Source organism: Ursus arctos, unplaced genomic scaffold, assembly GCF_023065955.2.
Source record: "Ursus arctos isolate Adak ecotype North America unplaced genomic scaffold, UrsArc2.0 scaffold_14, whole genome shotgun sequence".
Taxonomy (NCBI): Eukaryota; Metazoa; Chordata; class Mammalia; order Carnivora; family Ursidae; genus Ursus; species Ursus arctos.
In genome coordinates, this window is record NW_026622808.1 from 35,916,602 (window position 1) to 35,944,010 (window position 27,409).

At 41.8% G+C, this 27,409-nt stretch overlaps 1 protein-coding gene and 1 pseudogene across 1 annotated transcript in view; both read right to left on the reverse strand.

The window, feature by feature from the left end:
• DCP1A (decapping mRNA 1A) overlaps positions 1–27,409 on the reverse strand; it is a 55,913-nt gene that overhangs the window by 8,993 nt on the left and 19,511 nt on the right. Inside the window, exons 4-6 of the mRNA XM_026501036.4 lie at positions 18,620–18,686; positions 13,328–13,466; positions 8,928–9,041 (exon numbers count right to left, since the gene is read on the reverse strand). Coding sequence (XP_026356821.1) covers positions 8,928–9,041; positions 13,328–13,466; positions 18,620–18,686 — 320 coding nt within the window. The remainder of the gene's footprint in view (positions 1–8,927; positions 9,042–13,327; positions 13,467–18,619; positions 18,687–27,409) is intronic.
• Positions 19,577–25,137, reverse strand: LOC130543620 (60S ribosomal protein L10-like; annotated as a pseudogene).

Genomic DNA, 27,409 nt, shown 5'->3' on the forward strand with positions numbered 1-27,409 from the left:
CCACCTTTATCTTCATACTTCACAGTTCTCGATAAAAAGCTAGGCATTGCACCTTAGGGACTAAGTTCCAGAAAACAAATTTAACCATTTTGTACATAGCAGGCCATTCCTTCCCACTACCAAATCACAGAGTCCTTAAGAAAAAGCAAAGCACATAGTCTGAATATGTTGAAGTTCCACCTATTACAGTGATTTGGTTTATTGATACCATAGCAATGATCTGAAGGAGAGACATTTATGCTTTTCACTCCTGAGCTTTCCTGTATCTTCTTCACTTCAAGCAATATGGCTGTATTCACGTACCCTTTATTTTCTGAGGACCCATAGGGTGCCAGGGCCTGCTCTGACCTGGGCCCAAAGTACATAGTAGGAGTAACAAAGTCTGACCTCCAACAGGGCTGATGTTCTAGCGGAAGACTAGCCGATGTACTTTGAAAACACAAGCAACCTCGATGTATGGATTTTGTTTTTCAGTAGGCTCCATGCCCAGTGGAGCCCAACGCGGGGCTTGAACTCACAACCCTGAGAGCAAGATCCGAGCTGAAATCAAGAGTCGGGTATGTAATCCACTGAGACACCCACACGCTCCTCCAGATATGGTTTTATTTCTCAAGTATGTGGACTGCTTAGTTGCTCAGATGTACGTTTATGCAGAAAAAGACAATTCACGGAAACACAGGGCTCTCGGTACCTCAGAAGGCCTGTGAAGGCCCGAAGCTACACCGCACGTGAAGCACAAGCCTGAGAGCAGTACGGCACGGCAGTTCCACGGGAAAAGAGCGCCGTCGCTCTCGAGCACATGTGTGTTTCATCCATGTGGTCAACAAGGACATCTCCCCGCTATCTGCATGTGGACTGTCCTAGGAAGTGTTCGTAAGCCGGAATGGCAGAAAGTGAAGCAGCAATTCTTATCAATTCATATGGAAAATTTTTGAGCATTCCTAGACCCCAAAATAACTTCTCTTTGGCTTTTCTTTGTTCTTATAAAGATTTTACTTGTGAGAGACAGCGAGCAGGGGGGAGGGGCAGAGGGAGCAGGAAAGAATCTCAAACGGACTCCTCGCTGAGCGTGGAGGCCGACATGGCTTGATCCCATGACCTGAGCTGAAACCAAGAGTTGGACAATCAACTGACCAAGCACCCAGGTGCCCCCCTCTTCAGCTGTTCTGACACCTTACGACACATCTTGCCAACAGACGCACAGGACAAATGGAGACAGAGCGCAGGTGCTCACAGAGCCAGGGATGCTGAGTGTGGCTCCCAGGGCGGGGGCTCGGTGAGCCACTCTGTGTGCAGGGTGCTGCTGCCACCCAGACGCCAAACGCTATCTTTGCTTTTCACCTTTTTTCAAAAAAAGTAAAAATCCTCTTTGGATTTCTTTCGGTCAGCAAGATAGGTACTGATACAGATCTTCCCTAAAAGCAAAAGTGGCTTCATGCGAACTTTTAAAATGGATGGGGGGGGGGTACCTGTATGGGTTTTAGCAGGTGCCCCAGGTACTGTGCTGGGATGGGCGGGGTGGGGAAAGGCCAGCACCCAGGACTGGGGATGCAGGGGAGCTTGTGAGGGACGGAAATGGAAGGGGGTGCCGTTGCGTAGTCCCTCTCGCATCACCTAATGGGTGAGCAGGGCCAGTGGGGCTGGTGGGGCTGAGGAGAACGCAGGTGGGGCAAAGGAACAGTGCTGAAGAGGCGGAAGCCTCCTCCAGTGTAAAAAATTGTAAGTTCATACCAAACTATTTCTTCTTAGAAAATATTCAATAAAGAGAATTAATGTAATATATCTTGGCAAGTTAATATGACAAGAGGCTTTGTTTAAGTGAAGGAATTCTCAAATGGCAGATTCAGACCCCCCATTAACAATGCTGTAGTCAGACTAGTAAGACTACCTGTCATAACACTTCCTAACACCTGAAGGGATTTTCCAGATACAGGATCTTGCTTCAAATACAAGGCAGCACTAACGTCTATTATAAACTGTGGAAGTACAAAAGTGCAAAAGAATGTATATGGTTTAATTTCTTGTATGTTTTTACTTCTGAAAAAGTTGTAGAGCTTCGGGTCTGAAATCAAAGATACCTGGGTTCAATTCCCAGCTGTTAACTGGGGAAATGACGGTCTCTCTACTGAGTTTCCTCGTCTGAAAAATGGGGACAACTGTGGCAATTACCTCACAAAGCTGCTGTGAAAACGAAATCCTCAACATGTCTGGTGCCCAACAGGCATTCAATAAGCGGAAGTCGGCTGTTATCTGTTATCATCACTATATGAACACCATATAGTCTTAACAGCAATCGTGATAAAGCTGTTTGCATATGTTTTAGGGAACATCAAATACGTTGGGATATTAAAAATTCATCAAATCCTTCCGAGTATCATACTCCCCATAATGTAAAATAACACAGTATCACCTGATGGGCTCTCAAGACTGAGATATTATAAATCACCCTGTCATTCCCTGATGCAAGGGGTCATTAGACACGGTTAGCATTTCAAATCCATTCAATGTAACTCAAAGTAGACAGTGAATTTTCACTTGGGACACACTTCTTCTCTGTCCAGGCCACTTAACTGGAGTAGGACGCATAGGTTCCCTCTCCCCAGGCAAACACTACGTTTATTCACTTCTGGATCTCTGGCATCATAAAGGTCTACTGATGAGCACAAACAGAATTCCTTTCCCCCCTGATTTCCAGAAGTTCTGGGAGGGGTGCCTAGGTGGCTCAGCCAGTTAAGAGTCCAACTCTTGATTTTGGCTTGGGTCATGGTGTCAGGGTCGTGAGCTCTCGGTCAGGTTCTGCACTCAGTGGAGAGTCTGCTTAAGAGTCTCTCTCTCCCTCTGCCCCTTCCCCCACTTGAGTGTGTGCGCTCTCACAAATAAATAAATCTTAAAAAAAAAAAAAAAGTTACGGTAAAATACGTACCAAAATTTAGCAGTGTAACCACATGGAAGTGTACAACTCAGCAGCATTCGGGACACTCACAAGGCTGTGTAACCACCATGTTCTTTCCCTTCCCTGGTAACCTCCATCTGACTTCTGTTCCTATGAATCTGCCTACCCTTGGCACCTCGTGCAAGTGCAGTCACATCATGCTTGTCCTTCTGTGACCGGCTTCCTTCACCCAGCATCAGGTCCTGGAGGTTGACCGGTGCTGTAGCAGGTGTCAGAGGCTCCTTCCTTCTACAAACGCTGACTACAAACCACCATGCGCACCCCCCACATCTTGTTTATCCTGAGGACTGACACTTGGGTTGTTCCCACCTTTTGGCTACTGTGCATAATGCTGCTGTGAACGTTAGTGTAAAAGTATTTGTCTTCGTTTTCAATTCTTCTGGGTACATACCCAGGAATACCACGGCTGCGCCATATGCTAATCCCGTGTTTAACTTTCCGAGGAACTGCCAGACCGTTTTCCAAAGCTGCGGCACCATTTCACATTCCTACCAGTGATGCAAGAGGGTTCTGGTGTCTCTACGTTCTCACCAACACATTGGCCATTTCTAGAGCTTATCTGAGAAGATGACTATTCAAGTCCTTTGCCTATTTTTGAGTTGGGTTAATTCTTTTTCATACATATGTTTAGAACAAAGTGGTCAAGATTGCTTGGCAAAAAAAGTACTTGAAAACTACACTGTTATTCGTTAATACAAATTACGTAGCTCTTTACCACCACATTCTATTTCATATAGATGTATATATACACAAAAAACATTTAGATAGACATACTCTGAAAAATACAGACCATATTGGGGCTATTCTGCAGAAGCTTGAGTCTTTCCCAGGTAAGAATACAAATATTTTTATAAGAAAAGAATGGGGGTCCCTGAGTACCTCAGTTGGTAAAATGTCTGACTTTTGATTTTGGCTCATGTTGTGAACTTGGGGTAGTGAGATCCAGAGCCCCGAATCAGGCTCTGTGCTGAGTGTGGAGCCTGCCTGGGATTCTCCCTCTGCCTCTCCCCCTGCCCCTCATTCCCCCCATCCCCTGCTCAAGCATGTGTGCGTGCTCTCTCTCTCTCTCAAAAAACAAAAAAACAAAAAACAAAAAAAAACCCCCAGGACATGGAGAAGATTCAACATGAAATATACCTTAGGCTTCAAAAAATGGCAATGATTCAGGTAGCAATTTTGACCTGTCCTGTGGAACACAAATTCACTTTTGAACAATTAAAATTACCTGTGTGTATACTTGGAATGTTTTTACACTTAAAAAAAGGTATTTCTAATGGTTTAAAATTGACTTCACATTAAAAAATGAATCCATATGGTAGAGCCCTGAACCCTGACTGCAAAAGCAGCAAAAAGTTTCCAGATATCTCTACGGGGCCTCCCTACAGCTTCTGCTAGGTCAGAAACGTTCTCCGACTTTCTCTGGAATAGGATGTGCGGTAAGGCATTAGGGTTCAGGGGAATCTCACGTAAGAAGGGATAAATGAAGCTACGATGGCAAGCAGAGTAGCCAGACAGAACACTTACCGCGTGGGGGGCCCTGTGCTAAGCATGTCACACGCGTCACTCTATTATTTAGTGAGGGCCGTACTATTATCACTGCCATCTTGTAGGTGACACCCAAGTACAACAGAACCAGACTCAACCTAGTCCTAATGCTAAGTCCACGTTCTTAACCATTATGCCCCTGTACTGACACGTCAAGTAAGTATATTCTAGGTTACTTAATCAACTGGATGGTGATACTGACTTCTGGAAAACAGAGTACATCCATGGCTTGAACAACTGAGAGGCAGCTATAGGTCAAAATGTACCCACTTTTGGCTGAATCAGTCACGAGAGGGAAGTGAACAAAGCTTGCTTCTCCACACAAAAGCTTTATAGTCTGCATTTGAGAGGACCCTCTCTCCCGCTCTCCCTTCTCTGCCCATGACAAGAAAAGCGGCCACATTGCTCTGGTAGTTGGCCTTATCTATTCATGGATTCATCTCCCCCATACATAGAAAAGGTGAACTTTATTCTTCCTTCAGGTCTGAATTCTATGTTTTGCAATGCTTCACTTACATCAAGTGTTAGTCTGACCATTCCTCTTGTGACACGGAAGTCAGGGAGCAACATGTATGTATGCTGCACCGCAAAATTCTAGTATACTCTATCAGGCTTCACACTGCTCCTTCTTCACCCTACAGCTCTGGCCACGTAGAGAATTTCCTATTTCTGTCTGGATCTATGGTGTCCATCTCAGATTTCCTACCTGGTCAGTGTACCGGCCACTTCAGAAGCTATGTATGCTTTTTCTTTTTTCTTTTGTAAGAATTTATTTATTTGAGAGAGCATGAGCCGGGGAAGGGCAGAGGGAGAGGGAGAAGAAGACTCCCCACTGAGCAGGGAGCCCAACACGGGGCTGGATCCCAGGACCCTGAGATCATGACCTGAGCCGAAGGTAGACACTTAAACAACTGAGCCACCCAGGCGCCCCTATGTATTATTCTTAACCCCAGGAACCAAAAAAAACAAAAACAAAAACCAAACCCCACGTATATATACATATATGTGTGTGTGTGTGTGTGTGTGTGTGTATAAAAAACGTACTAGGGAAATAGTCCCAAGGGAATTTTAGCAAGTGAATTATGAAACTGAAATGGCATTTAATATTATGAAGACTGGACAGCAGTACTCGCTCCTGAGCACCAGATGGCAGTGTTGCCACACAAGTGTACTACTAGCGGAGTGCAGGGGCTGATTATGGATTTAAGCTAATTTTAGTCAATCACACAGCTTCTGACAATATCCAGATCCCAATATTCTACAAAATTCTGTCACTGTGGCCTATAAAATGGACTTTCAGTAGGCTGTGTGAATGAAGGAGTAACAAACACCAGCACTCTGCTCGTTAAGAGCGTCTCATTCTCTGTGTCCCCACTTCACTATCGTCCACAGATCCATCACTGGCGCTTTTGCTGAAAGGCCGAGCATGCACAGCTCATCGCACCCTTCATCTTTCAATGGACAGTGTTTCATGGCTCTTAAGGAATTCTTTGGAGTCCATTTCTCCACCCCCCATCTGTTATTAACTTGGCTTGAAAGCTTATTACACAAAGTCTTTAATGTATAATACAATGGAATCTGTGCATAAAAATAATTGTCTTTAAACTTAATGATTGAGATTTATTTTCCTTTTCGTAGCAGTTGCCCTATTTGTGACAAATGAACTCAGTTTTTATTGCTTTTAAGATGGTGGAAATTTTGTATCTCTTGATCTGGGTGGTAGTTACAATGTTTAAAAGTTAGGAAGTTACAAGGTTTATACTTGAGATTTGAATTTATTCACCATGTGTTAATTATACCCCAGTAAGAAAATGCTCAGATCCTCAAGCAGCTGGTTGTTTACAAAATTACCCTGGGTCTCGGTTTTCACACACCTACAATAATGATATTGATGCTACCTTCATCTCACGGTTCTATAACTTGTGTTACTGTATGAAGAGCTATTTTCTGCGCAATAAAAATGATGCTAACGCCAGGTGCCAGGGAACTTAAGAAACAAAGCGTAAGAGCATTTTGCCCATTTTCAATTGCCTGGAGATCTCCGCCCAGTTACCATTTCCTGCCTGCCTTCTTTGCCCTGGCCCCGGCAACAGGTATTAATTACTCCACCCCACTGCAATACTCGTTTCGCCCAGAAGAGTGTGGCCCGGCACCTGTAGCATCTCGAGAGGCGAGGCCACTCTGCCACAGTGCTGAGGCCGACTGAATACTGGGCACGGCACTGGGAGCTCTTTTGTTTGTCTTTTCAGAGAGCAGGCATAGATTCTCTGAGCCCAGTTTTAACTGTAACATGGATTTGTAATAGGAAACCTCTTCTAGCCCAAGGTTTGTGTTCTAAATGGTTCTCTGGGCCTTGGGTCTGTTCCTTCACTTGGTTCTCACAGTTGCTCTGGGAGTTACGCAGCACAAGAATCCTTAACCCCAGGATTCAGAAAGGAAAGGGGAAGTGACTCATGAATCAAAAGGGGGATGTGACTGGCCTACTGAACACTTGGGGCTGATACGCCAGACAGGAAGGAACGCAGGGATGCTATTCCTTCTCTCTCTCAACATTTATTTTGTAAAAATTAGATTTTACATAGCACTACTTTTAATACACGTTTCCCCTTCAGGACTCTAAACACAAATACAGTGAAAATGGAGCATGGGAAGGCAGTATACAAAATCTGGCTTAAATTATCATCTAAATACTTAAAAACATTATGGATATATTGCTGATGGGAATGTTAACAGTACAGCCTCTCTGGAAAATTCTACGGCAGTTTCTTAATAAACTAAAACATGGAATTACCAAGTGACCCAACAGTTGCATGCCTGAGTATTTATCCCAGACAAATGGAAATCTGTGTACAAAAACCCATGCACAAATGTTCACAGAAGCTTTACTTGCAATAGCTAAAAACCGAAAACAACCCAGATGTTCCTTCAACAGGCAAATGGTTAGAAATGGTTAAACAAATCTCAGTACTCCTACTTGACTGGGCAGCAGAATAAAAGAGAACAAAGAGAACATACTACTGATAAACCCAATAATTTCAATGACATCTCCAGGAATCATGCTGACTGAAGAAAGACACTCCCAAAAGGTTATGTATTACATAATCCCATTTATGTAACTTTCTTCAAATTACACTATAGAATGGGGGACAGATTAGCGGCTGCCAGCATTAGGGATGGGAGGAGGGGAAAGGCAGGAAGGTGTGACAGGGGAGTCGGTGTGACAATACAAGGGCAATACGAAGGACCCTTGTGTTGATATAAGTCTTTGGTACCTTGACCCTGGGGATGGATACACAGAGCTATACAGGACATAAAATCGCAGAGATACACACATGCACATACACATAGACATGAATGTGAATACAACTGAGGAAATGTGAACCACATGGGTAGATTTAATCAATATCCTGGTTGTGATATTATACTTTATTTTGCAAGCTGTCATCAGTGGGGAAATGGGTAAATGGTACGTGGGATCTTTCTGTATTATTTTTTGTAATTGCATGTTTATCTGTAATTATCTCAAAGTAAAAAGATTAGTTAAAAAACTATGGGCTTTATACTTGGTATCTGTTCATTTATCAAGCCATCGGCTATAAAGAAAACAGATTCAGTCAACAAATATTTACAGATGATAGGTGCTGAGAATATGGCAATGAACAAGGCAGACAAAACTGCCTGTTTCTATGGAGTTTACACTTAGGTGGGGAGGAGACACAGTACGCCCAGTAAAAAAAAAAAAGTCACAAACCACATTAGCTGGTGAAGCCGTAGGGTGAAAATAAAACAGAGCAGGACAGGGGTAAGGAAGGATTGTTACTTCAAACAGAGTGACCAGACAAGGCCTGACCTGTATGGAGGACACCTGAAACTTGAAAGAAGAAAGGCAGCAAACCGTATCTGGGAGCAAAGTATTTCATGCAAATGGAACAAGTGCAAAGGCCTGCCCCGAGGTAGGGGTGGGTCGGGCACATTTGTGGAAAGGCCTCGAAACGCCAGCGAGGCTGGGGCCAAGTAAGCAAGGCAGTGAGAGAAAAGATGAGGCAGGGGTGGGGGGTGGGGGCCAGAGCAGGTTGGGCCTGGTGGACCACGGGCATGACCTCGGCTTTGATTCGAGTGAGCTGGGCACCACTGGAACGTTTTAAGCAGAGGAAAGCTATGATCTAACTTATGTTGAATCAGGGTTACTCTGGCTGCTGGGTGAAGAAGAGGTAAGGGGGTGGCAAGGACAAAAACTCTACAGCCAGTGCAGATGGCGGCTCTCGCAAAATCCGGATGGGAAGACAGGGCAAACGACAGGAGTGGACGTTAGCATGTCGCTTCCTGTATGTATGCACCTTGACGGAGAAATGACAACTCTGTTATCCTTACAAAATACTACTCTGTGTTTTGTTACCCTGGACAAGGCCAGGGCTTTAGCTGTACAAACCTTATCTTGTGACCCTGATGGCGTCTCTTCTAGAGTCTCAGTGCTTCCCAGATTGGAGAGCTGAGTACTTGGCTGTAACCCAGGGCTGGAGATATTGGAGTCGCCCATCTGATTCTGAAATTAAAAGGAAAAGTAGATCATGTGAAAAGTTTGCTATTATTTGGTTAGCAAAACATCGTATGTACTACGCTATCAAAATTAATGTGTCCCTGGACTGAAGTTCAGGGCTTTTTAAAAAAGATCTGGTCTCTTGAGTGTTCTCAACTGTTTGTGGTGTCTGTCTTGACACAGACAACGCTCACTTGATGCTGGATCAGACAGCCCAAATACAACTTCAGTTTCTAAAATTTATAATTCCATGTCCATCTAGTCCTCTTTTTTTTTAGGTTTTTTTTCCTTTTTCTTTTTTTTTTTAACAGCACAGTGTTAGGCACTCCAGTGTTAAAAGAATGACTAAGAGGCATTTTTTTCTATTCAAATGACTTAATCCTTATTTCAGAACATCTTTTACTCACTGTTGTTCTCCATTTACATAGAGGTGAAAGCGCCTGGGAAAGCCTATGAAGTATCTTTTTAAAAACACCTACTACTGAAGTAGTAGACAGCTGTACACATCACACGGTGCCTGTGAGGGTAAGTGTGGCCACCATTCAGTCACCACAGCACTCCAAGCACTGTCCCCCGTGCGGTACCGGTCATCCCCGTGACTCACTCGTTTTCCAACTGGCAGTCGGTACCTCTTAACCCCCTTCAACTATTTCACCTGCTTGTGAAATATCTTATTTTCCACCTCTTTAGGCAACACCACCATCAACCTGTACTAACACATTCTGGAGAATGCCTGGACTTAAACTGTTATCAGAGACAAGCTCAAAACACTGTTCGCAACAAGTTCCTAGAACAGAAGGTATAAAATGTTCAGAAACATTTTTAAAATTGAGAGTTTGCACATAAAAATCCCAGCCTGTTATTTTCAGAGAGATGCTGGATACCTTGGCAACAACCGGCTGGAGCGGAGCTGCAAGTGGCCCTCTGATGCAGGGCCAGGCTCTGTCCGCGTTGGGTCCACCCTGACCTGCTGCACGCACTCCCTGGCCCATGAGCTTTTGGGGGCAGCTGAGCCTCCCATACTTAACTCAACATCAGCTACACGATGGGTTATGCTTTAAAAGGTCTCCAGAACTTTCAGCATTTTGTTACGCACGTGCAGGGCCATTCTTGGAGTTTGTTTGTTGATGACCCTCTAGTCTTTGTACGGATTGGGTGAAGTGGACAATCACAGACAAACTTCCCTGAGAGTAATTTTACAATATTTGGTAAAAACCTTAAAAACGTCAAAATCCTTTGATCTACCAATTCTATTTCAAGTAATTTATCTTAAGAGAAAATGCTGAACATGAAGACTTAGCTACAGGATATATTTCTGAGTTAAGAGAATTAGAAAAAAACAGCGAATTGTTTATGTAAGGCACAGAAGGAAAAATATACAGCTATTAATATGACTGTTCTTTTTCAAAGACTTTTCATTCTACCATAAGAAATCTCACAGGGACTCCCTGTGAGATGAACAGCTACTGTCATAAAGATATTGCTCTTTGGGGAAAAAAAAAATGGTTACAGAAGAGTTAATAAAAGCGACTTTTAAAACCAGTTAATAAAACTGGTGTAGAGAGAAGTACCACACACACTGGGACGTATTTATACATATTTTTGGAAGGATGCATCACAAAGTATTATCAGTGATTATATCTAGGTGGTGGGATTATGTCTTTTTTTTTTTTTTTTTAAGATTTTATTTATTTATTTGACAGAGAGAGAGACAGCCAGCGAGAGAGGGAACACAAGCAGGGGGAGTGGGAGAGGAAGAAGCAGGCTCATAACGGAGGAGCCTGATGTGGGGCTCGATCCCATAATGCTGGGATCACGCCCTGAGCTGAAGGCAGACGCTTAACCGCTGTGCCACCCAGGCGCCCCGGATTATGTCTTTTTCTTCTGATCTTTAAACATAAAATACAAACAACCCCTACAACACTCCAGGATTACTTCCTGCGGCTAGAAGCAGCCTAGCAAGGAGCAACTGTAAAGGACCGTGTCAGTGATCCTTCTTTACATTAAAAAAGGCAAGTTGGTTAAAACAAATGATAGGACTCGGAGAAAATGTTTCATATAGACAGTTCTTATTGCCAAGCAGTTTCTATTATAAATCCTTCACCTCAAAGTCTGGAATTTCATTCATTATATGACACCCAGTGGATGGGGGAGATTTAGGATTGGGAGTACGTCCCATTGCTGAGGTGTGGTTTGTACCCCTGCCCTGGTCTCTGTCAGTCTACGTCTCTACCTAAAGATAAACAGAGGAGCCATCTGGAACCACGCGGCAGCTGAGAGCGCCCGTGCAAACACCGAGATAGGAGGTCATGGGTCACTGCTCAGCCCAGCTCCATTTGGTTAGATGACAGGCAAGTGCAGACAAGAAACAAAACTGTTCTTTCAGGAAGCTCCGCCCATGGACAGATAGTGTTCAAAACCAGAAAGAACACATTATAAAGTAAGGACCAAAGATTTTACTAAGTTCCCAAAGGTTTTTCGTTTCAGACATCATTTTGTTTATTCCACACCATGGGAACATTTTCTTTACAGCAGTTACTTACTGTGCTCTCCATATTCTTACTTTCACAATGTATTAACTAGAAATCAGGTCAGATTTTCAGATTGCCTGCTTGTGTACAAAAACTAAGCTTCTGTTCCTGCTTTCGCTTTGCAGCCACTCGCTACTCAGCCTGAGGAGTAAGCCAGGCCGCCTCCTGGAGCGCCAGCTCTGGTGGACGACAGCCCCTACACTTTCTGTCCCGCGCAGCACCACCGTGACCTCGTCATCACTAGGCATGTGTGACAGAGCGCTGGGTTTATTAGTTACCTGTTATCAGAACGGAGAAAGGCCTCTATAAAAACTGAACAAGGCATCTACGTAGATAATCCAGATCTCATTAAGGGTATGAGCAGATCTGGGGGAATATAAGGTGACCTAAAAGTACAAAAAATGATTCTTAAAATTTATTCTCATCCAGTTTCCTAAGAATCAATGAATCTACTCTAGAGATGGCTGCTTTTCCTATATTAATTTTCACCGATCCAGAAATTCCTCCTTATTCTCTATGAGACACTGACGAATTTGGTATAACTTGAAACTTCTCATGGACTCTAGAAGTGCGACTTCCTTTGGTGTCTAAATATGACTTCCTTAGTTAGAGGAAACTACCTTCTGGAGCACTGTTTCCAAAGTTTGTTTCCTGAACTCCAGATTCTTGAGATGCTAAAGGGAAACATGAGAAAAATGCTCCTGTGGTTAAATCAACCTGGGAATTTATTACAGGATCAATCGGAGTCTTGAGCACTGCAGAGCTTTAAGAGGATGGGGGAGGAGGAGCCACGTAAACAATGTTTCCTTAACTCACTCGACCAACCGGAACCTCTCCTTACGGAACCTCTCCTTACGGATCACTCGCTAACTACGGAGAGGCTAGTGTTGGAGCAGAACCATTCGGGAAACACATCGGAGAGTGCTTTTCATACCTTGTCCTTAAACTTTCGGGTGGGGTGAGGATTACACAAAAAATGAAAGAAAGTACTTAATCAAATATGAGTAAAGAGTAAGGTGACAATTACAATTCCACTGAGACAAAGTACAGCAGTGGGAACCTTCAGTCTTGCTCCCAGAAAACATGGGGCTCTGAAGTGCCCATGTCAAGTGAAAAGCCAGGACAGTTCCAAAGCCACACGGTTTGAAGACCACAGAGGGAATGTCCACTAGTTGACTCACAGTAGACAGTTCATAAGTGTGTATTAAATAAATTAACAAATGTACTGCAACTTCCATTTCATTCAGTCTCGGGGAGAAAATGTTATCATTTAACTTTTAAACTAATACACAGAAGAGAAAAAAAGAATTCTAGAAAAGCTTCACATGTGGGTAAAATCCAAATGCTGCTTATTAAAGGCTGTGACCCTACCACCAATTACAGACCATAAATATACCCTTTAGCATCAGCAGGTGCAAATGATCAGACTGCATACATTCCTAAGCCCTCGCAGAGACTGCAGGGGTGAACAACAGGCAAGAAGCTTTTTCGGAACTACCTACTGCAGGCTAACCTCTGCACCCTGAAACCATTTTCTCCCATTGTAATTTTACAGAAACAGAAAAAGAGCATTCCCATTTTCATGCCAAGTCAAGGACTCTGAGATAAGCAAATTTCTTTCCCTGTCTTTCAGGCTAAAAACAGGAAGACACACTTTCTTTTTGGACTAATTATCCCTGCTGGCCTCAAGGTCACTTCCCTAGCACGTGAGTCTTCCGCAGGCCTCTCCTCCCCCCACGGTCCTCCCAGTCGGCATCTTACCCTCTCATATTCGTCCTTGGCTCTGCTGAGCATCTCCAGGATGTCGATGGGCCTGTGGTCACTGCAGCCGTTGGCCTGGCTGGGACTCTGCTTGTCCCGAGCGGCTTGCTGGGACCGCCGTGTCTCCTCTTCTACAACACTAGTGGAAGAGAACCAGGTTTCAGAAAGGCTTCTTTAGACACAGTCTGACCCACAAACTCTCCTGGTGCTCGTCTTCTGCAGATACGGGAAGAATGTCGTAGGATACACTGTCCTCCCAATACAAATGCAGGGCCTCGGTTACCTCATCCCGGGAATACGTGACTAACTGCTTCACCAGCTCATGCACAGTGATGCTGACTGACGTGTCTCACTGGTAGGACACAAGTACAGAATTCTTTTCTAGAGTTGGTGGCAGCAGATACGTTAAAAATGACTAAAATATTTTTCATTCTCTTTTTCGAAGTATCTCAGACTCAGTCAAACTACCAGGTAAAGTACATTTTCAAATGCACATGGCCAGCAAGACAAAGGCAGGCTGCATAGCTGAGCAATCCAGCGTGCGCAGTTTGTACTGACGCGGACTAGCGGGGAGAGAGACCTTAGGGAATCTTCAAAGGTTTCCCTTATTCTCTCCTTAGAAATCGCTGAGTGGTGGCTGAGGTCAGGGTGATTGTGGCAATGCTCTTTAATCTCATTGGTGCTTAGGCTAATTCTGCACTTCAAAATATGTAAAGAAAAGTTGAGGGTTAAGAATGCCACTGATAGGGTTGAGGTCTTTTTTTCTTTTTAAGATTCATTTAAGATTTTAATCCCAGCTGCAATGAATAGGCTTATGTGCCACAGGTTATAATGGGCACAGAACCAGCTTGGTAACCATATGAACTGAGAACCTTCTGGACAGTTATAAGGATAGGTAATAAAATAATTCAATAGCAAAAGGTTTGTTTGTTTGTTTGTTTGTTTGAATAACAGGAGTAGGACAAGAAAAGGCTGCTCAGTGTCTGTTCACTGCTTTAAGACAGCCTGCCTAGGAGCTCCCATTAACGTTTGTGAGATGGTTCTTGCATTTGAAAACACTGGGTTAAACAACATTAAACAGACCCCACTCTTTTTTTTTTTTTTAAACAGCAAAATCATTCTGAGTTTTTAACATGCTAAAATGTATTATGATTCTCCAAGAAGGGTGGGCTTATAAATTTTCCCAAATTTATTTGACCACAGAATCTTTTCCCGAGGCGAGATTTGTTTGGGAAAATCCTGCTTTAAGACAATGTTGTCATTTCTCTATCTAGATTCTTACAGCTCTGAATAGGATGATTGATTTTTTTTTTAAAGATTTTATTTATTTATTTATTTGACAGAGAGTGAGAGAGCACAAGCAGGGCAAACTACAGCAGGAGAGGGAGAAGCAGGCTCCCCGCTGAGCAGGAGCCTGATGCAGGGTTCAATCCAGGACCCTGGGATCATGACCTGACTGAAGGCAGATGCTTAACTGACTGAGCCACCCAGGTGCCCCTAGTTTTTTTTTAAATTAAGATTTATTCATTCTAGAGAGAAAGGGGGGGGTGCAGAGGGAAAGAGAAAATCTCAAGCAGACTCCCTGCTGAGTGTGGAGCCCAACGCAGGGCTCACTACCAGAAGCCTGCGAGATCATGATCTGAGCAGAAATCAAGAGTCAGACGCTTAGCAGACTGAGCCACCCAGGCACCCCGGGATGATTATTTCTAAAATGAATGTACAATCATCGACTTTACAGTAGACTGAAAAAAGACTGGTATGTGATATGAGGATCAGAACAATTAGAATCAATATTGTTTCTTTTATATCCATACTGGGAAAGAAAGATTGTATTGTCACAGCTGTGAGGCCTGTTGCAAAGGAAAAAAAAGACCAGAGAAACATATTGGTTATTTCTTAACGGTGGGTCACAAGCAATTTCACTTTCCTTTTTTGCACTTTTCTTCATTTTCCACAATTAACAGGTGCTTCTTTAATAATCAGGAGAAAAAAAGAACGCGATTTCAAGTGATTTGTATTTACACTCAGTTACAGATTGCACCAGCCTGAATCCACGTTTACTGAGGACTCTGGTCATGCAGCCTCTTTGTCCTACCTCCTGCCATGCTGCCTGGCTTGCCCAGGCTGGTATTCCTCTCTCCACTGACCTGGACTGGATCTGTGATTTTGATTCAAAAGAAGAACATTTCTTTTCATTCCTTTCCTTCCCTTTCTCTCTCTGTTTTCTTTCCTTCCTTTCCTCCTTTCTCTTTTCCCTTCCTTCCTTCCTTCCTTTCCCTCTCTCTCTCTCTAAAGTAAGCTTTACATGGGGCCTGAACTCCAGGCCCCGAGATCAAGAGTTGCATGCTCTACTGACTGAGCCAGCCAGGCGCCCCCAAAGAGAAGAACATTTCTAGTAGTCACCACCGCTCAGCCGTGGAACAGGCCACCTTACAAAGCTCACCACTGCTGCAAGCAGAAGCTGTCCAGATGTCATGGAAGGGACAAGAATGATGCTTGGACTCTGTTAAGGTTTCTTCCAGTCCAAACTCTGTGAGGAACACCCTTCCCTCTCGCCCTCCTCTCAAATATGCCCCAAGCCTATCTGTAAAATCAGGAATAAAGCTCACTTCCATGAATTCTCCAAATTTCATAGTCTACGTAGGCAACCATTTAAACAAGTATTTATTGTTACAAAAAGTTTCTGGCAGAATAGATTTCCTCCTTAGGAGAGTCAGCATTTCCCCAGTTTAGTGGATTTTCAACTTAGCCACTGACCGGAGAGGATTTCCAAATTCGGATATGGTACAGGTCTAGAAGTTTGCTTGCTCTCCCACATAGCTTCTCAGTTTTTATAAACATCTTTTGGAATAAATCAATTTCTTTACTTGGAGCATTTTTATTATACTACAGCTGTTGAAAGAGTGATATAACAGGATGGCCACTGACAGGCAATTATTGGGACACACAATATGCCAGAAAGAATTTTACCTGGATTTCTGGTTAGCAGAGATGATAATCTGAAATATGTGGCAAATAGAGGTTGTACACAGGCAAAGTCAGAGCAAGGAAAGATAAAGTAGTCTTTTTTTATCTTTGGTGACCAGAACACCATTTATCACAAAGTTAATGTTAACATATAAGGTATTCTCTTCGGCCATAAATAGGCCAGACACTTAAAACTCATTATCAACAGTTTTGTGAGGGCACTCTCTAATCACTTCCAGTACCTCCCCTGCGTCTAGTGAAACCAGCTGGAAGCGTAAGCAAATGTACTTTTGGGCATTCCTCATGAAAGAACCCGAAGTCTCTTCTTTTCCCTTCTGCTGTTTCTACTCCCTCACCCTATTTTTGGGTTCCATACATTATTTTCAGATAGGCCTTCAGTCTTCTGCCTCGTTTACCATCTGAAGTCTTGTAAGAGGGGTACCATTGGCCCTGATAGTTTAGAAAAAAAGCTCAAAATGGTTTCCTGTAAATAGCCATTAAAGCTAAAAGAGACGGATTTCTCACTTGGGGCCCAAAAGCTCTCAATCTGCAGAAGAAAAATCTATATATTGATATATTCTTTTTTTTTTTTTAAAAGATTATTTATTTGACAGAAAGAGAGATAGCCAGCGAGAGAGGGAACACAAGCAGGGGGAGTGGGAGAGGAAGAAGCAGGCTCCTAGTGGAGCTGGGAGCCTGATGCAGGGCTCAATCCCAGGACCCTGGGATCATGCCCTGAGGCGAAGGCAGACGCTTAACGACTGAGCCACCCAGGCGCCCCTATATATTAATATATTCTAAAGTTTAGATAGTTAAGGAAAATATTCTAGATTTCAGGATAACCAAGAATCAGCAAATCTGTGTCATCTAAGTAATTAAACATAAATTGCCTTTGCTGTAACTTTCAAAACTACAAAAAAGTAGTCCTCAAGTAAGCAAATGCCTTTGTAAGACAGTGGTTTTAATTAATTAATTTCCAGAGAAAAGATGTTGTAAAAAGAAAGTGTGGTTCACGTTTTCAAGCCTAAGTGATCCAAGTTCATTTGGAACAATGTCTGCAGGGGTGTGTGCCCACGGTAATAAACACAGCCTCCCCTCTGAGATCACAGCCGAAGCAAACAAAGCAGGAGGCTGACCAACATCCCATCAGGACCTGTGAGCCGTCCTGGATTAAAACCTAGCCTTAGCCACATGTACTTCTTTTAAAATGCAAATATATCTGGAACTGAGGTTTGGTGGTTAATTATTTACTTACACGTTTACAGAAATTAGTGTAAAACTGGCCTGTTTCTTAAAAAATGAAGACTGTTTTCTTCCCAAGATGTGGATAAAAACCTTGCAGGAGAGCAAAGGGAATTTTGGTTTTACAGAGGGGGCTCCACATCTCTCAGGAGATTCAGGCAAAAACCGTGCAAAGGAAACACAGGTGAGCCAGAACACACTGCCCACTACAGCGCTCTGCCCAGACCTGTGTGGCACCGTGGGCCCCGTCAGCACCACAGTGTCCTGGGCTCCCAGAATCCAGACCAGCAGCACCAGTGAGCCAGACGAGGGCTGGCTCCCACGGGCTAGCCGGAGAAAGAACAGGGAGCCCCCCTTCAGAACATTAATTCAATGAAATTACTCTCCCAATTCCAAGATTCCAACATACAAAACATCTAACTGGAACACAACCCAGTGCTGAACTGGGGACTACTAAACCTAGAATCGGTGTCAAATCGAAGTTCGCTTCAGGGAAGCGTGTGCAGGAGCTCTCTATCGGCTACTGAATGTGGCACCACCCAGCGGAGCAGAAACCTGGAGGGAGCCTGAAGTAAAAGCCCTTAGTAAAGCCCCTGCAGGTGGTGGGCAGGCTGTGCCCCGGGTGTGGACGGTCTCCTCTGGAGTTGGGCAGTCTGACAGCCCTAAGCACATATTTAACAACAAGTCTCTGCTTCAGTTATGATTTGTCTGCAGGACTGGATAAAATGCAGTCATTACAAATGTTACAGAGGACTCTTCAGTGTCCCGGAAAAAGGATGTGAAAAGTAGGAGGTACAGGGTGATCCTATTTTTGTAAAAAAACAACCACACACATCCCAACCTAATGTACAAATAAAGAAAAGGACTAGAAGGAAACAGACTAAAACACCAACAATGGGAGTAGTAGGATCACAGATGATTCTAGAGTTCTTTTTCTGCCTCTTACAAATTTTTGACAATAAGCAGGAAATCAGGGTAGAAATAAATGAGTTAGTAGATTCAGTAACAAAGAGAAGGGGGAAAGTCATTTTTTCATCTCTCATAGATCACTAATCGAATTTATGTTGTGATATAAATACTTACTCGGCCATGAGTTTGGCTATGCGGTGACAGTCATTCTTGTCGTAAAACCAGATGCTGTATATTGACACTTGAAAAAAAAAGAAGAAAAAAGATGAGGGGAAATGAGTTTTCAACATTTGGGTGTATGTAAGTACCACATAAATTACCATGAATGTCACAGAATTTACCATAAACTCTCAAACTGTTAGGAGTTCCTCTAAAGAAAAAAAAGCCTCTCCCCTAAACTGTTTAATAAAATTATTAATAAAATTAGGATAGGTAAAATATCCAGGTGAAAACGGAAAAGTTTGTTTTTAGACACGATTACTAGATCTCTCTGAGCCTAAGGAGCCACTAAGTGTACGCAGCCCCATTATTTTATGTATTATCAAGAAAGAGAAACACAGCCAGTTAAACTAAGAATCAACATTGATTTTAAGATGCATTCCAAATGGATAGCAAAATGCGAGAAAAAAAAAGTGTCTCAGTTATTGAAAACCAAGTTCACCCATCGGCTGACCAAACACCAGTCTCTTGAAGCTTGAAATACAGAATCAGTAGTTCCAGTCAAAACAGCCACCAGCTCCAGAGCCAGTGCATGCCCAACACTATTCACCCAGGAACTGGAAGTGCTGGGGCTGGGCTCAGTCTGTCACACTTCTTTTCCTTTTTCATTCCCAGCATGGATGGTGTGATCAACACTAAGAAAACCCTCAAAAGATATTTGGTAAACGGGTAAATGAACTTTATTATTATTAAAGATAATAATACTAAAAATGACTGTAAATACTTTTTGAATAAGGTGGAACAGAAATACTGAACACAAAAGTCAAAATAAACACAAGGATAGCCAGGGCTCACTGCTACCATGTGCACCCGCCATGACACTCACAGATAGCCTGGCCCAGGTTGTACCTTCCTTCCTACTTATGATGATGGTACAGGAAGTGCAGGTATCATTAGGACATTTTTTAAAACTTTTTAATTTTTTTTAAACACAGGAAGTATGATTTATTGGTGGGCATGAATATGGAGGGGGTAGTACTGGTTCTCATGAGTGAAGAGCCTGCCATTTGTCTAAGAGGCCACTACTGGGGATTTGTCTGATCCACAGCCATCTGGGATGAGCTGCTTTTCAGACATCATGTCTTCAGATTCGTCCGCATTAAACTTAGTAAAGCCCTACTTCTTGGATATGTGGATCTTCCGGTGGCCAGGGAACTTAACTTGGCCCTTTGTAATGGCCTTAATCACATGCTCCCTGCTCTGCAACTTGGTAAGGATGGACATGATGACTTGGCCAATGTGGACCTTGGCCACTATGCCCTGGGCCTTTTCAAAGGCACTGTGCATATCTGTCTGGAGCCCCTCAACCCCAGCACAGGACAGTATCTTCATACGGATGACGTGGAAGGGTAGAGCCGCACTCGGATGTGACACCATCTTTGCTGCAGCTTTTCACCATGTACTTGTTGGCACAAATATGGGCAGCCTCCACGGCTTCAGAGGAGAGCTACTCATATTGATATTCATCTGATATCATGTGGCCACATAGTAGGTACTCATCCACTTCTGACTTCTTTTGCCTCAGGTCAAAGATCTAGATCTTGGCATTAGGGACACCTCTACGGAAGTGAGACTTTGGATACGGCTTGTTCTTACAATACTGGTAACACTGGGTCTCGTGGTGGCCCATGGTGACACCAGGATCTTCGGTGGCACCCCGAAGGAAAAGAGCTAAACTTTTAATTTTGAAATAATTGTAGCTTCACACACAATTATAAAACATGAACACAGAATACGTGTGCCCTTTGTTTCTTCCAATGGTACCTTTCTGTGAAGTTGTAATATATCATAGCCAGGCTTCTGACATTGATACCGTCAAGATCCAGAACATTTCCCTGGCCACAAGGAACCCTGGTGCCCTTTTATAGTCACACCCTCCTCCCTTGGTCCCTCTCCCATCTCGACCCCTAGCAAACACACTAATCTGTTTTCCATTTCTTTAACATTGTATTTCAAGAATGTTATATACTATAAATGGAATCATACAGTATGCAACTTCCGGAGACTGACTTTTCCAATTCAACATAATTCTCTGGCTATTCATCCAAGTTGCGGCTTGCATCAATAGTTCATTCTCCCCTGCCCTCACCTTTTTTCCCCCTTCTTTCTTTCTTTCTTTCTTTCTTTCTTTCTTTCTTTCTTTCTTTCTTTCTTTTCTTTCTTTCTTTCTCTTTTTCTTTCTTTCCTTCTTTCTCTCTTTCTTTCTTTTCTTTCTTCCTTCTTTCCTTCCTTCCTTCCTTCCTTCCTTCCTTCCTTCCTTCCTTCCTTCCTCCTTTCCTTTCCTTTCCTTTCCTTTCCTTTCCTTTCCTTTCCTTTCCTTTCTTTTTTGCTGAGTAGTATAGGATGTACCTGTTCAACCATTTATCCACTAGAGGATATGTGGCGTGTTTCCAGTTTTTGGCTATTACAAATAAAGCACCTATAAATGTTCGTGCGAAGGTTTTTGTGTGAACGTAAGTTTTCCTCTCTGGGCTAAATGCCCCAAAGTACAATTACGGAGTCACAGCTGTTGCATGTTCAGTTTAATAAGAAACTCTTAACCTGTTCCCCAGAGCGTCTGTGCTAGTTTATATTCCTACCAGCGATGTATGAGCAATCGAGTTTCTCTGCATCCTTGCCAGCATTTGTTGTTCTATTTTTAACTTCCCCCATTCTGATAGGTGTATAGTGGCATCTCATGGTGGTTTTAGTTTGTATCTCCCTAATAGCTAAAAATGCTGAACATCTTTTCATATCCTTGTCATCCATATATTCTACTTAGTCAAATGTCTGCTCATGTCTTTTGCCCCTTCTGATTTTTTAAAAATATTTACGTACAGGAAAGAGAGAGCACAAGCGAGAAGGACAGAAGGAGAGGGAGAGAGAATCTGAAGCAGACTCTGCGCTGAGCGAGGAGCCTGGCGGAAGGCTCACTTCCACGACCCTGAGATCACTGCTTGAGTCGAAAGCAAGAGTCTGACGCCCAACCGACCGATGCCACCCCCTAATTGATTTTTCTTTCTTTCTTTTTTTTTTTTTTTACTGCTGAATTGTATAAGTTCTTTATATATTCAAGATACTAGTCCTTTGTTGGATATGTGTTTTGAGAATATTTTCTCCCTGTCTGTAGCTTGTTTTTCATCCTCTTAATAAGGTCCTTCAAGAGCAAAAGTTTTTTTAATTTAGACAAGGTCCAACTTATCAATTTTTCCTTTTATGGATCATGCTTTTGGTGTCAAGTCAAAGAATTTTTTGCTGATGGACGCCTTGTTCCAAAATTTTCTCCTATGATTTTTCCTAAAAGATCCATAGTTTTACACTTCAGTCAGTGATTGACTTTGAGTTAATTTTTGTATAAAAACATTTAGGTTAAGGTCCTTTTTTTTTTTCTTTTTGGTCCAACTGTTCCAGTATTATTTGCTGAAAATGCTCTCCTCTCTTTTTTAAAAAAAAGATTTATTTTATTTTAGAGGGAGAGAAACTTTAGCAGACTCCTAAAGGAGCCTGACTGAGCCCAACTCGGGGCTCAATCTCACCCTGAGATCAGGACCTGAGCTGAAACCAAGAGTCAGATGCTCAACCGACTGTGTCACCCAGGGGCGCCTACTCTCCTCTCTTTATTGAGGAATCTTTTGTACCTTTGTAAAATAGCAGTTGGGCATATATGTGTGGGTTTATTTCCAGATTTATTTTATCCTATTTATTTATGCATTTATCCCTCCACCAATACCACACTGTCTTGATTACTGCTACTATATAATAGGCCTTAATATTGGGTAGAATAATTCCCCCGACTTTATGCAGCTTTTCCAAATTGTTTTAGCTTCTAGGGCCTATGCCTTTCTATATAAATTTCAGAGTAAGTTCGTTTATGCCTACAAAAATCTTTGCCGGTATTTTGATGGAAAGTGCTTTAAACCCATAGACCAATGTGGAAATAAGTGAATTTGTACTATGTGGAGTCCTTCATACACAAGTACAGTCTATCTCTCCATTCATTTAGGTTTTTTTTTTTTTATTTCTTTCATCAGTATTTTGTAATTTTCAGCACACAAATCCTGTACAGGTTTTGTTAACTTTATGCCTAAGTACTTAATTTTCTTTGTAAGGATTATAGATGGTAGGGTTTTTTAAAAAACTTTTTTTTTTTTTTTTTTTTAGTAACCTGTACACTCACTGTGTGGCCCAAACTCACAACCCCGAGATCAAGAGTCACATGCTCTTCTGACTGAGCCAGCCAGGCAGCCCTAAACGGTCGTTTTTAATTGTGACTGATTTTTGAGTGTTGATCTTGTATCCTTGTACCTTACACCAAACTCATTTATTAGTTCCAGGAATTTGTACCTAGACGGTCTTCTTATTCGTGAATAACACTTTTATTATTTCTTTCTTTCCCCTTTCTATTCCTATAGGTAGGTCTATTTTCCTTTCTTGCCTTACTGCAATGGTTAGAACTTTCAGTGCTGTGCTGCACAGCAGTGTTGACTGTGGACATCCTTGCCTTGATCTCAACCTTACAGGGAAAACGTTCAGTCTTTCACTATAAATATAATGTTGGCTGTAAGTTTGTTGTAGGTGCCCTTTATCAAGATGACATAGTTCACTTCTATTCCTAACTTGAGAATTTTTATCATGAATGGACATATGATTTTTTTCCTGCATCAAAGCCTATTTCATATTCAGTCTGTTGATATGGTGTATTAAACCGACTGATTTTCAACACTGAACCAGCTTTGCAGATCTGGAATAAAACCCATTTGGGCATCACTTATATTTCTCTATATTGTTGGGTTTGCTACTATTTGGTTGAGGACTTTTTTACCTAGTTCATGAGATACTGCTTTGTGGTTTTCCTTTTTTTTTGTACTGTCTTTGCCTTGTTTGGGTATCTGAGTAATACTAGCTTTGGAAAATCAGTTGACAACTGTTCCCTCCTTGGCTGTTTTCTGGAAGAAATTGTGTAAAATTGGTGTTAATTCTTCTTTGAATTCTCCAGTAAAACCATCTGGGCCTAGAGATTTCTTTTTCTTTTCAATTATTAATTCAATTTCTTCAGTGGCTAAAGGATTATTCATGTCATCTATTTTGTCTTGGTTGAGTTTTGTAGTTTGGGTTTTCAAGGTCCATTTCTTCTAAGTTATCAAGTTTGAGTGTAAAGTTGTTCATGGCATTAGCTTATTATCCTTTTGGTGTCTGGAGAATCTATAGTGATATCCACTATTCTATTCCTGATACTGGTACTTTGTGTCTTCTTATTTTTGTTAGTATTGCTAAAGGTTTATCAATTTTATTGACCTTTTTTAAAATTTAAAAAACTTAGCTTTTTGTTTCATTAATTTTTGTTTTCATATTTTCAACATCATTGATTTCTTCTGCTCTCATTTTTATTCTTTCCTTACTTCTATACAGAAGTATATATGCTTTGAGCTTATTTTGCTCTTCTTTTTAAAATTTCTTGAAGTGAGAATTTAGTAGGCTCTCAGCCAGTGTCACTTGAAGGGGTGGGAGGAATTCTCCCTGGCTAGGCCACCTGGTGTGCCTCTCCTGGAGAAGGGAGCCTCTAACCTTCACAGATGAAGACTGCTTCCCAGGCTAGGTTGGTGATGTGAGTCCTCACTCCTCCTCTACCCCTACACCTCCCCTTCACGGAAGGAAGGGAAAGGATTCCCTTGGTGGCCACTTATTGTCAGTAGGGCTTCTAATCCTTCCTGGGCTCACCTGATACTGTTGGCAGGATGCCCACTCGATCCAGGAGGGGGATGAGCCTATCTGATCTGCCTTGTGATGATAGGTTGGAAGTCAACAAACACCAGACTGGGGTCCCCTTCTTCTGTTGGGTGAGAGGGTTTTAAGACCCTGCTGTTGTGTTGTTTTGCCAGTTCTGGGTCTTCCTCTTCCTACCTTTCAGAGTTCTCCTAATTGTCTCTTGTGTTATTTCTGGCTTTTTATAGTTATATTTAACAGTGAGAAGCAAGGAGAGACAAATCTATGCCATCTTATTTGGATGAGAAGTCTCATTATGCATTTTCATGGAAACACTAAGTGGCTTAAGAATCAGAGGGAAAAAGTCTTAGAACTGTAGCTAGAACTCAGGTATTCCCATTCCTAGGCCAGTAGTCTTGACATCACACAGGCACTGCTTCATTACATGAAATAACATAAAATTTTTTATAGAAACAAAAAGTTAATGAGCTTCAATTACGCTTGAAGACTCAAGTAACACATAAAAGAGTATAAATAATTAAGTTACAAATTATACAATAAAAGGATAAGAGAATATAGGAAATATAATGCTAGAACAAGAAACTTTAAGTGGGGGTGCTTGTGTGCTCAGTTGGTTAAGCATCTGCTTTGGCTTCGGTAATGATCCCAGAGTCATGGGATCAAGCCCCGCACTGGGCTCCCTGCTTGGTGGGGAGCCTGCTTGTCCCTCTCCCTCTGTTCCTCTCCCTGCTCATGCTCTCTCTCTCAAAAAAAAAAAAAAAAAAAAAGAAAAGAAACTTCTAAGATCCTTTTCATAACTATTATTTGAACTCTATCAACATACATTAATATGTACTGATATATTAATATACATTGAGAAAGCCACTTAGAAGCTTTTTTAAAATTGAGGTATAATTGACATAACATTTTAGTCTCAGGTGTATGATGTAAAGATTTGTTATTTGTATGTATTGTAAAATGATCACCATAGTAAATCCAGTTAACACCCATCACCATATATAGTTACAAAATTATTTTTTCTTGTGATAAGAACTTTCAAGATCCACTCTTAGCTACTTTCAAATATGCACTATGGTATTATTAACTATAGTCACCGTGCTGTACATCACGTCCCCATGACTTACTCATTCTGTAACTGGAAATTTGTACCTTTTGACTCCCCTCCACCCATTTTACCTCTCCTCCCCCCAACTCAGATAACCATAAATCTGTTCTCCATATCCATGAGATTGGTTTTTTTTTTGTTTTTGCTTAAAGATTCCACATATATTGGGGCACGTGGGTGGCACAGTTGGTTAAGCGTCTGACTCTTGGTTTCAGCTCAGGTCGTCATCTCATGGTTGTGGGATGGAGTCCTGTGTTGGGCTCCGTGCTCAGTGCCAAGTCTGCTAAGGATTCTCTCTCCCTCTCCCTAGCCCCTCCCCCCCAAAATAAATAAATCCATCTTAAAAAAAAATTCCACATATAAGTGAAATCATAAAGCATTTATCTCTTTCTCTTTATTTCATTTAGTGTAATGCCCTAAAGGTCCATCCATGTTGTTGCAAAAGTTAAGAGTCCATTCTTTTTTATGGCTGCATAATATTCCACTCTGTATATATACATTTCCTTTATCCATTCATCCACTGATGGACTCTTAGGTGTATCCATATTCTGGCTGTTGTAAATAATGCTACAATAAACATGGGGGTGCATTTATCTTTTCGAATGCGTGTTTTCATTTTTTTTTTCAGATAAATACCCATAAGTGGAATTGCCAGATCATATGGTGGTTCCATTTTTAATTTTTTGAGGAAGCTCCATATTGTTTTCCATAGTGGATGCAACAATTTACAGTCCCAGCAACAGTGCACAAGGGTTTACTTTTCCCCACATTGTCACCAACACTTGTTCTTTCTTGTCTTTTTGATAACAGCCATTCTGATGTATATGAGGTGGTATCTCATTGTGGTTTTAATTTGTATTTCCCTGATATTAGTGATGCTGAGCATCTTTTCATGTACCTCTTGGCCATCTGTATGTCTTCTTTAGAAAAATGTCTATTCAGATCCTCTGCCCACTTTAAATCAGATTATTTGTTCTTTTGTTATTGAGTGTCATTGAGTTTATGAGTTCTTTATATAATTTGGATATTAGCCCCATATTAGATATATGACTGGCAAACATTATCTCCCATTTGGTAGGTCGCCTTTTCATTTTGTTGATGGCTTCCTTTGTTGTGCAGAAGCTTTTTAGTTTGATATAGTCTCACTTGTTTATTTTTGCTTTTGCTACTTTTGCTTTTGGCATCAAATCCAAAAAATCATTGCCAAAACCAACATCCAGGAGCTCACCACCTATGTTTTCCTCTAGGAGTTTTACGGTATCGGGTCTTACATTCAAGTCTTTAATCTATTTTGAATTTATTTTTGTGTATGATGTAAGGTAGTAGCCCATTTTCATTCTTTTGCATGTAGCTGTCCAGTTTCCCCAACACCATTAATTGAAGAGACTGTCTCTTCCCCATGGTATATTCTTGGCTCCCTTGTTGTAAATTAATTTGACCATGTATGTGTGAGTTTATTGCCAGGAATTCTATTCTGTTCCATTGATCTATGTGTCTATTTTTGTGCCAGTACCATACTGTTTTGGCTAGTAAAGTTCTGTAGTATATCTTGAAATCTGAGATTGTGATACCTCTAGCTTTTTTCTTCTTTCTCAAGTACGCTTTGAGGGGATCTTTTGCAGTCCCATACAAATTTTAGGACTGTTCATTTTATTTCTGTGAAAAATGTCATGGCAATTTTGATACGAATTGCACTCAATCTGTAGATTGCTTTAGGTAGTACGGACATTTTACAGTATTAATTCTTCCAATCCAGGAGCATGGAATATTTTTTCATTTATTTGTGTTTCTCAATTTCTTTCATTATGTCTTAAAGTTTTCTGTGTACAATAAAAGCTGTTTTTTTTTTAAAAGAACTTATTTATTTGAGAGAGAGAGCGAGAGAGGGGGAGAGAGAGTGCACATGCACAGAAGGAGAGGGAGAATCAGACTTCCCA